At 33.5% G+C, this 11,637-nt stretch overlaps 1 protein-coding gene across 1 annotated transcript in view; it reads right to left on the bottom strand.

Annotated features, from left to right (window-relative positions):
- Window positions 1-8,304: 8,304 nt before the first annotated feature.
- Window positions 8,305-11,637, bottom strand: part of LOC106101641 — a 54,112-nt gene continuing 50,779 nt past the window's right edge. Inside the window, exons 8-11 of the mRNA XM_013280941.1 lie at window positions 11,385-11,534; window positions 10,422-10,599; window positions 9,440-9,718; window positions 8,305-8,815 (exon numbers count right to left, since the gene is read on the bottom strand). Of these exons, the coding sequence (XP_013136395.1) occupies window positions 8,483-8,815; window positions 9,440-9,718; window positions 10,422-10,599; window positions 11,385-11,534 (940 nt within the window). The 3' untranslated portion in view covers window positions 8,305-8,482. The remainder of the gene's footprint in view (window positions 8,816-9,439; window positions 9,719-10,421; window positions 10,600-11,384; window positions 11,535-11,637) is intronic.

Below are 11,637 nucleotides of genomic sequence, written 5' to 3'. Positions count from 1 at the left end.
AAAACGAACTTCTTAGAGGAGTGTGGCTTACTAAAGAAGTAAAGCTCGTGCCGAGGCTCCCAAAGGAAACCCTCGAGCTTAGTTACTCATAAACGAGGTTTAGGCTAAGCGCCATCTGCGCTCGGCCTCAAATCCAGTCCTCAAGGCAGTGGCAATTCAGTCACAAAAAAAGTGGACGCACACCTTTGACTAAACTATCGCATGTGCGATTGTCGATTGTTTCGCATTTGATCTCAAAGGAATCAAAGCGCGACTAAACGGGATTCCACCTTAAATTTATGACGGACATTGGTGGTACCCGTGTCCATATGGTACGTATGAAATGTGTGATCCATGAGCAGCACCCTTAATTTAAGGGATGTTTGATGAAGATATCCATTTATCAGTCTATTCTTTTTCCTCTAGTTGTTTAGGGACTCTATTTAAGTAACAATTAAAACCGTTTAAAACAATGTATCGATGTAGATAGATTCTTTTTTCTCTATTTAAAATAAAAAACCAAGGATTTAAAATATAATAAATTAACGTTATATAATGTTTTAAATTACGACCAGTATGTGGAAACAGGATATTGAGCGAAAGCTTTATCTCATTTTTAAGTTAAGCACATTTTTATGTAAATGCGAAGTGTGGGACTTACCGATGGCTCCTAAGTAAACGTGCGTAACGCAAAAAATACTGTTTCTTCAGTAAAAATTACGTTACGCTTTATAATTTAAATGCCATTATTAATAGAAGGGTTCATCTTTAATAATAATAATAAAGTCATTTAATCCATTCAGAAGGCAAACATCATAAATTTAATTACACAAATTAACAAAAATAATGACGGAAGAAAAGAAAGTTTTACAAACAACAAAAAATATACAAATACATAATAATAGGCATCAATAAAAAAAATCATAACTTTCAAGATTTTTTTTTAACTAAGTTTGCTATGCTGAATGGATAAGGCCTTTACCTAAGTGCTTATTAAGCATAGCAATAAGCGCTGGTATTGCTATACTGTAATAAGAAAATTTTTGCTTATTACTTTGAATTCTTTATTCCAAAATCATACTAATTCCCGAGTACGTAAAAGTTTTGTTTCTTCTTCTTCTTAAAGTGCCATCTTCCGAAGTTCGGCGATCATTAGGGCGACTTTCGTTCTTGACACCGCGGCTCTGAAGAGCGAACGGGTGCTCTTTCTATACCACTGGCGTAGGTTTTTGAGCCAGGACGTTCTTCTCCGACCTACGCTTCGCTTTCCGTGGATCTTGCCTTGTACGATGAGCTGCAGTAATTCGTATTTGGCATTTCGCATTATGTGACCTAGGTACTGCAGCTTTCTTTTCTTAACTGTATATATCACTTCTGTCTTCTTCTTCATGCGTTCTAACTAAAGTTTTGTTTAGAGGAATTTAAAGAGTACTAAAAATTTTTCTTAGAATACGAGTTATGACTTTTTGCGTAGGAACCGTCGAAAGAATATCGGAGGCTCGACGTGCAATTTAAGGCATCTTTTATAGCCAGATTGATTTATAACCTATTGTTATGGATATAAAAAAGTCATACATAAATATAACGATACTAATAACATTCTGCGGCTTCGCTTGCGTTGAAAATTAGGAAAATGTATCAAAGCCTAATTATGTAAAGATGGTTAAAAAATCATAGTGTGATGGATGTTTGTTAGAGTCTGTAGTCTAAACTGTTGAACGGATAAGATTTGGCATAAATGTAGAGGATAGTCTGGAAGAACACATAGGCTACGTACTTTTGTTTTTTTTTAAAAGAAAAAGTGGATTTAGACGCGGTTGAAAGCTAGCTAGCTAGCTATTTTACTAAAACAGACAAACAATATAACAGTTTTAATGTACAACATTGTCGAAAATATATTTTATGTGCATTTACTTTTCTCAGTATTATTTTGTAAACAGAAAACCAACACAATATCTGCAATTAGTCGACCAATTCGATTAATTAAATTACAAAGTATATCTCTTATTTGTTTTTTATAGAAACTTATTCATAGAAAACATTAATAAAAAACGGGTTTTTAAAAAAAATATGAAAAAGATAGCTATCATGAGTATATCTTAAACAGGATTGAATTTCAAGGTCGTAAAAAAACCCATCTTGCGGTCAAAATATCAAACGAGGTCCTATTTTAAATTGACCATAAAAATCCCCCCATCTTTTACTGACTTATACAATAAAGAGTTCGCTGACCTCCTTTTTATGCATTTACAAATGTCAAAATGAAAACAATAAATCTGAGTTTTTGCAGCTGTGGACTGAACAGACTTGTATTTTTTTATTTTTTTCTTTGCATAATTTCTATGTAAAAACTCGAATAGGAGAAGTGAATATCTTATTAGCAACCAGTCACATTATATTAAGACGCGGTTATGGCGCTGGACAGAAAAAGGTTTTTCAAAAATTACACAGTTCCACACCTCCATTTCCCCTCAAAGTCCTAAAAAGAGGGCGCAGTATTTAGCCCAGGGCGCTAGTAGCGATTAAAGTGGTAATTGGCGTCCCATAAAAGTTATGAATACTGGGAAAAACTCTATGGTTATATTATTTATTGTATAAAATGTGCTGTGCTTTATCTTTTGGCATAGATCACTCTGTAAGAATAAGCTTGCTTTTATTTTTTTAATTCTACGTAAATAGAGTCACAGACAGCAGCTAGTGTTAAAACTATTCGTTCGAAGCTACTCTCGAATGTTGCGTAAAAGTGCGACATTGATCTGAATTGTGTGAATTTTTATGCAAATGTTGTTAATTAGACGGCCGCTTGCCTCACAGTGACATCGCTACACTCCGACAAGAGATGACATTATAAAAGTTTTCCAATACGAGTGAACAAAAACATAATTCTATCAGATTAACTAACACTAAATAACGTATTGAGTGATTAAATGGTTAATACAGCACTCAAAACGACAATAACTGATTTTTCAATTTATTCCATAATCTTAAAAGATGTCGAAACCTTTTCAAACGCGGCCAAGTAAATCCGCTGAAATGCCGACTCGAACTACCTAGTACATCCGCAAATACCCCTTTAGTAAAACGCGTATACAAAATATATTCATATCTCTGTTTTCTGTTTATGAGTGACAAGGATGTCAATGTTTTGTAGTTCGCGAGTTCACAGTAACGTTATGTCGAAAGATGTTTATCTTTGAGTAACAAGGGCACGGATGTTGGGGACAGATTTCAGCACCATCGGCCCACGCGCATTGTTACATAAAAGTAAAATTTAACAATACCATAAATGTTTGGTGCATAAATACCCAAGCGATATATATAAGGTCCGGGCCAAGTGTCAAAATTAACAAATTTATATTGTACCCGCCAAATATTAACTGTCATGGCCGACACGTGACAATGCGTCGAGGATTTATTGCAACTGATATATTTTAAAGCAATTGTTTGACCTCTGTATGACCTAGTGGTAGGAATTATTAACATGTCATGACTTTCAAAAACTCGACAGCACTTCGTACCAATAACCGGAACGAATTTCAGAAATAATTCTTTGTCTAAATGAGAAAGTTTTATTATTTTTTTATAGCATATGGTGACAAACGAACAACCTGAATCCTCCGAAATGGCAAAGCGTCCGCTGCCCATATACATTCGTAATAGCGGAAGCGTGGCCTACCCTTAATGAACGGAGGAGAAGTGAGGAGACGCACATAAACAGGATATTTCCCCTTCCTATGCGTCTCCTTCACCGTCAACTCCACGTTCCCTTTCCATTCTTTTCATATAATAAGGGGTTTAAAGTTAAACCTCCGGTATTATTGTTTGTTATTAGCGTATCATCGGCTAGACGGATCTGGAATATTGAAACAAAAATAGATTACAGCTTTGACCTGAGATATAAACTGTGGTATTCTGTGTCTAGATTTTTACCATTGATGGTTGCGATTATGCAGAGTTTTAAAATTAATAATATTGATAGTCTTAACTGTCATTAAAGTCAAATGGAACGAATATGTAAGTATATATTTTGAATAAAACCCTAATGTGGAAAAGAGACCATAAGTTGCTGCCAACATCAAGAAAGCAAGAATTGTAATATCATGTCATTTTGACATTTGCTATTGATAATTTGACAAACGTAAACAATAATTTTTTTTTTTAATTTCATGCGGATAAAGCCGCAAGGAAACAGCTAGTTTATAATATCTATGGAATACAGCCATAATCAGGGCATAGACAATTTTTTTATAATCCCTTCGCATAGCTGTTAACATATTGCGTAAAACTGTCGTAGGGTAAATTGTAAATCACACGCAAAGATCAAAGCAATAAGACGCTTCGCTAGAATTGTAGTATACTGGTTGTGGAACATTTCTTAGAAAAAAATCGACAAAAACATATCGTAACGAATCCGAGTTACAAAATATTAATTAAGTATTAGAAATAACATTTAATATATTCGTTCCAATTAACGGGGATAGTCATCGACAACAAAAAGGTCAAAGATTAATATGTATAAAAGAAAAAGTTTCTGTAATATCGACATAATTTAAAATATTCACCAAGTTTTTTCTGATTATGGAAATTATTTATAGAATTATTACAAATAAATCATAACAATTAAATGCAGCTTAAAGTGTTTGCAATAACGTCGAACTAATAAAATTAAAAAATTATTGAAGAATGAAGATGTCTTAATTAAAAAATCGTGACTTTTTTATTACCACGTGACTGTTGTGCTCAAAATGTGCTGAATTATTAATTTCACTTGCATATCTATTAAATTAATTTAATTTTATATGTTCCAGTTTTTTCCCAAATGAAAATGTGTAGATTTTTTTCAACTCTACAGATAGTTTCAGTCGTACATACATAGGCAAGAACATTTACATCCTAATAATCTTATCAATATTTTAAACTAGCTTTCGCCCGTGACTCCGTCCGCGTGGAGTTCAAAAATATATAAAGCTAGTAGCCTATGCGTTATTCCAGACTATCATCTACATCTATACAAAATTTCATCGAGATTCGTTCAGGCGTTTACGCTACAAACTCTAACAGACAGCCATCCATCCATCTAAACTTTCGCATTTATCATATTATTTTATTTATTTAAATATGAAAGTTTGAACGTTTGTTAGTTTGTAGCCTAAACTGCTGAGTGGATCTGGATGAAATTTGGCATAGATGTAGAGGATAATCTGTGTAACATCATAGGCTACTAACTTTTGATTTTTTTAATTCCGCGGCAATGGAATCGCCGACAAAAGCTAGTACTAGGACATTAGTACAGTGCAGTAAATGGGCGATGTTCCATAATATTCTTTTATTGTCACGTTTTTTGCATAACTTTAGGCAATTAGTAATCAGGAAGTATTTAACATAATCTGAGAAATAAATGGTTTATTTTTATTCATGAACGAGCTGTCAAACGAAGGCGGGAAAATGCGATTCGTTGCACAATTGAGTTTATTGTGTGGGTAGTTAATAAATAGGTAATAACTCAATTAAAAGCAATTATTTTGTTTCTTTACCTTGATAAATAATTATGCTTTAAGATGAGTCGAATGAAAATTAAAATTTTCCTTATGTTTTCTAACCTAAATATTTTCACCATAGACAAACTATTTTTTTAAGCTTAAAACCCTAAATAATTGAAATACTGTTTCTGGCAACAAAGCATTTACTTTATAACCGTAATCAAATCAAATCGTTTTATCTATTTTTTTAAAGAAAAAACTGAGAAACTAAAATAGGGAAAATATTATGGAATTATAAGTTCTATTTACTTAGGGACGGAATTGAAGTTTTAAGTTTAAAAAAGTCTTCAAACACAAATTAAAAACAGTTATATTTTAAAAAAGTATAATTACCATATTCAATACAACATAACATTCTAAAAACTAGTACAAAACCCAATAATACAATATGTTACAAAATTCAGGCACTTTTATACTTAAACCTAAAATATAGTTCTTGTGATATGTCTATAGAAAAATCTATTAAACATAAATTGAATAAAAATTTGAATTCTCTGCCTACCTTGATAGAATATCAAAGGTACAAATAAAATGAACGTAGAACATTATAAAAATACTAAGTCATGTAAAAAATGTTTTCATTAAAATTTTGTTTCTTTCATTAAAAAAATTATTCTGGTATATCGCAAATTTAATTTAAAACTCATAATCATCATCATCCACTTGCCCTTATCCCTTACAGAGGGTTGGCACAGTCTGTGCTGCACTTTCATACATCTCTATCAGTCATATCTGCATCCACTCCTTTCTTAAGCATATCCTCTTTCACACAATCCATCCATACTTTCTTCGGTCTTCCTCTACCTTTGTAGCCATCCACATTCAATCTTAACACTTAATTTAAAACTCATAATCAACAAAAATAAATCACAATTTCATATAAACATGCATTTTTATTTCTTTAACTATTTTACACTGTTTTTCGAAAATGGGAACATGGCTTACAAAACACATTAAAACATAATTTGGAATGAATATAAAGGAAATTTCATGGAAAAAGGACGTTAAATATAATACATCTAAAATGGCAATATATTTATATATACAGTCTTATATTTTAAGGCACTAATATAGTTTTTGCTAGAATAAAAATTTTTGCTAGTTACAAAGCCTTTTCATTACAAATGTCGATTAAAAATGAGATTAAATACACAGTACTGTAGTAGAGCCCGCTTTAACATCTTCGCACGAATGGGCAGGCTGCCCGGTGTAATACTACGACCACACAGAAGACAGGCGTGAAGTACAGGCAATTCCGCGTTTCGTCTGATGAGTGTGGTGTCGGAGGCCTGATTTTGGTCCCTTTCCCTTTCCACCCTTTTCTTTAGAGGAAGGGATGGGAGGGAAAAGTGGATTTGACGGTGGAGGAGACGCATAGGAAGGGGAAATATCCTCTTTATGTGCGTCTCCTCCGTCAATTAAGGGTAGGCAACGCGTCTACAATTGCGGATGTTTATGGACAGCGGTGGCTTTCCATTTCGGTGGATTCAGGCCGCTTGCTCGTTTGGCACCTTATATTATAAAAAAAAACTGAACAAATAAAATAAAAATGTCTAATTTAATATTCATATGTAACTCTTAATTCAATAAAAATCTGCTGTGCTTATGCTGGTTACTAATATTACTGGATAATTTTGAATTCAACATTTGTATAAAATTCTATGTTCATTTAATTATATTTATCTTTAATATTTATGGAATGTAAAAACAGTTATATGCAGTATTAACAACTTCATTAGAAACATGTTTCTTACTATGCATTGAAAACATGTTTCTAAGAAATCGTTGGATATGGATCGATATTTAAGATTTTTTCGAGATTAAACTATTGAGATAATGTTATATCTCAATATAATCTATTATTTTTATAAATTAAAAATAAAAATACAATTATAATTTAGATATGTACAAAAAACTGGGATTTTTCAGTCTAATCCTGAAAAACTTAAATGAGATAAGTTTCCTCTACTTTTAAAATGGACAAATGCTCTCAGAAATTGATAGTATATATTTTTCAATACACAAGTAACATTTCTACTTAATGTTAGGAATAAAATTAGTACCGTGGTATAGAATTGGCGCAACTCTAGATTATCGGCATAAACGTCACGTCCCTAGCTGACAGCTGTCAATGTCACTGGAAGTATGGATAGATTGGCGCGTAACTTGAGTCTGGACGAGAAGTGTTGCTCTGAGTTTAAAGCGACAGTATCAATTAAATAAGTTGTCTAATATTAAGAAAATTTTAATGACGAAAATTCAATTTTTTCTAACAATTAATGTAATCGAATTTTATCTGGTGGGATTTGAACATGGGATATAATACTAGAAACCACTAATCTATATGTCATGCGGATTTTTACATTAACATTATTCATATATCTTAGTAATAATACAATAGTTTTTCATTTTAAATCTCATCTGTTTTTTTTTTTATCACGCATTAGCCCAAGTAATAAGATTATCTACACTATTGGTATAAGAGGAAAGATTCTTTTTGTATTACTGGAAATAACTCAAAAGCTACAAGTAGTTCGTGCAAAACTACTTGTAGTTTTTGAGTAAAACTACAAGTAGTTAGTGCAAAACTACTTGTAGTTTTTGAGTAAAACTACAAGTAGTTAGTGCAAAACTACTTGTAGTTTTTGAGTTATTTAGAAACTACTTGTAGTTTTTGAGTTAAAGGAATAGTTATCGGAATAATCCTTGGCTGATTTCAATAATTCTTTCACCATTTAAAAATGCTGTTATCAGTAAGTGACATAGGCTACTTTTTATTATTTTTTTTAATATCATGCAGAAGTCGCGGGCAACAGCTAGTGTTTTCTATTAATTTCATTTTGCGATATATATTTTATTCACTAGTTCCTATTTTCTTGATATTTCAACCTTTTTATAGGAAGACTATTTTATTTTCAAACACTATTTTACACTTTCAAGTTCCACTTTAGGTAAAAACCTCACTAAGTCACTAATTCTCTTAATTTCGTTTTTAACATTTTCACTTTTTTATTCACAGCACTTTTATAATTGTTTTTAGAGTCAGTTATTCTGTGTTCCGATTTGTTTCTACTTGTTAAACGTTGTTGGAAGAGTTCATAGTAGTTTGGTAGTGGGGTATCAACGAGCTGTGCGTCGTGTGGGGTGGGCAGAGACGCTGAATGCGTGCCGTCAGCAAGCCGCGGATAGCTCGCGGCCATGTTCTGTATGAAATGGTTGAACATCGCCGTCTCTGAGAACCATTCTAGGAAATATTGGTTCTGCTTTGATGATGCGTTTTTGACGAATGATTCTTTCTGTAAAGGTATATAGAAATATGAATCTAATCTAACTTCTAACTAATATTATAAATGCGAAAGTTTAGATGGATGGATGGATGTTTGTAAGAGTTTATAGCCTAAACGGCTGAACGGGATCTCAATGAAATTTGGCATAGACGTAGAGCATATTCTGGAAGAACACATAGGCTACTCACTTTTCTTTTTTTTAATTCCACGTGGACGGAGTCGCGGTCGAAAACTAGTAATACAATATTTTTGAATTTAACTAACATTATAAATGAAAAAGTTTAGATAGATGTTAGTTTGTAGTCTATTTCTGAACGGATCTCGATTACTGCCGTAGAGTATTCTGGAAGAACATAGAGGGTACTTACTTTATTTTTACAAACAGACAATGTCGCGGCCCAAAACTAGTACTAGTATAATGGGTAGATGGATGGATGTTTTGTAACTACATATCTCCAATATTGCTTAAAGGATCTCCATAAAATTTGGTACAGATTTAAAATATCGAAAACTTATGGTACAAGTATAAGCATATTTTTTTAAATTTCTGCAGAAAAAATTTAACATAAGCAAATTTTAATTTTTATTTGAAACACAATATAGAACTCTTAATAACATAAAATGTATACGTACATCAAAAACGACACCATTCTTGCCCATTTCACCATCCTTCAGTTCTCTAACTACAAAAAACTTCCAGAAATCACCCAAAATATCGACAAAAAACCTCAAGAAGGCCTCAGATATCATCACATTTCTCGTCTTCGTGTCTTCTTGTTTGTCTTTCTGTTTGATAGATTCCATTTGTAGGGAAGTTTTAAGAGTTTTGTAACTGGAAGTAGGTAGGATAGTTGATTCGTCTCCTTGGTAGAATAACACTTTATTTGGATGTGTTAAGTCGATTAACATACCCTAAAAAACGGAAAAAAAAGGTTAAAATAGAGTCCAAAGGCGTCTGCCATTGGCTAACAATTATTTATTGTTAATAATTGGCTTGTAATTAATAATTTTAATTTTTGTTCCTTTCTCGTATTATATTTTTTACTATTTACTCACTCCCGAAAATTATATAGCGTGAAATTGAAGTGTAGGGCTTTACAAAGAAGCAATATTCAAAAATATAATGTGATTCCTTACATCCGACATAACAAACAATCTTTCGATATTTGTGTAATTAACACAAAAGTCAGTTTTGGATTAAAAATATTTTTACTAATATTCCCCCCTTAATTATCGACCTGCCCCCCCCCCCCCCTAAATATGCTAATAGCTAACCCTGTGCGGTTTCAACCGCATGGAATTATAAAAATTTTATTTTATTGTTCACATTTGTCAAATTCTCAATTGTAAATGTCAAAATACCAATTACCTTACTATGGCAATCTTGCTTCCTTGATGTTGGCAGCACCTTATGGTCTCTTTCCCACACTAGGGTTTTTATCCGAAATATTTACCCCCTAAGTTAATGTCGTGAAAATATATAGCCTAAAGCGTGACGTAAGTGTAGGGCTTTTTATTAAAAAAATGATTATTCAAAAATATGCTGTAATTTCTGACATCTTTGGCAACAAAGAAGTGTGTGTTTACGCTTTATTATAATAGTATTTATAAATACCTCTTCAAACTGCACATGATCAGTGTTAGTGTGCGCCGCCAGCATGCCGGCCAGCAGCGGCAGCGGCGCCTCCAGCACCTCGCGCTGGATGTCCGCTGGGATGCTGGCTATGAGCGGCTGCTGCCACACCAGCGGGTACAGCGCCGCCTGCAGACCCTCCATGCACGACGACACCACGCTAACACACACACACATATAACTCACATAACAGTTTAAAAAAATAACCTATGCAATTAATTATTTAACGGCTTACTCACGTTATACTTTTTTAGTGACGGCACCGACCAGTTTCAGACCCTGCGGGGGTCCTTCAGGACGAGGCGAACGCGACCGCGATACAATATCTTTAACCCTCGGCCTGAAGGACCCCCGCAGGGTCTGAAGTAAGCCGTTAAATCATTAATTATAAAATGTCTCACGAAAGTTTAAATAATTTAATAACCTATGTGTTCAAAACTATGTAATACGTGAAAATTTCTTTGGTATCAAACTCTCTAAAATCTAAACTTTCGCATTTATTTATGGAGGCCTAATTTAAGTTCCTTTCTCTTTACCACCCTTTTCTTATGAGAGGAAGGGAAGGGAAAGTGGATTTGACGATGGAGGAGATGCATAGGAAGAGGAAATATCCTCTTTATGTGCGTCTCCTCCTCCGTCGGATAAGGGTAGGCAACGCATCTGCAATTGCGGATGTCTATGGGCAGCGGTTGCTTCGCCATTTTGGCGGATCCAGGTGGCCGCTTGCTCGTTTGCCATCTCATGTTATAAAAAAAAGCAAATTTAAGTGAATCCGACTCGAAGGACCAGTTTGAAAAATTATTGGTATTGCCTTTAACTTACAAAACTTTAAAAATTAACTCTTTTAATGGCCAAAATCTCTTGTAGATAAGTCTCAATCCAAATAAATATATCTCTCAAAAGATAAAAAATTACGGGGCCTTGTATGTCCGTATTTATCCTTACCTGAGCTGGTTCCCCATAATCACGACCTTCCTCTCCAGGAGTAAGGAGCTAAACACCTTGATGACTAGACCAGCGCCGAAGGAATCCAGCAGCACGGAGAAGTTGTCCTCGTCCACTCGCGGCTCTATGGGCCTCTTTATGATCTTCGTTCTAGAACATATAGTCCATAATAAACATTTTTTCATAAGTTCAGAACTCTTGAAGATACGTAAATTTAATAGTTTAGTTCTAAATTAAGGAAACTAACAATCTA

This window comes from Papilio polytes, unplaced genomic scaffold (genome assembly GCF_000836215.1).
Source record: "Papilio polytes unplaced genomic scaffold, Ppol_1.0 DF823969.1, whole genome shotgun sequence".
NCBI lineage: Eukaryota > Metazoa > Arthropoda > Insecta > Lepidoptera > Papilionidae > Papilio > Papilio polytes.
The sequence above is the reverse complement of the archived record's forward strand: the minus strand, read 5'-3'. Positions and strand labels throughout refer to the sequence as shown.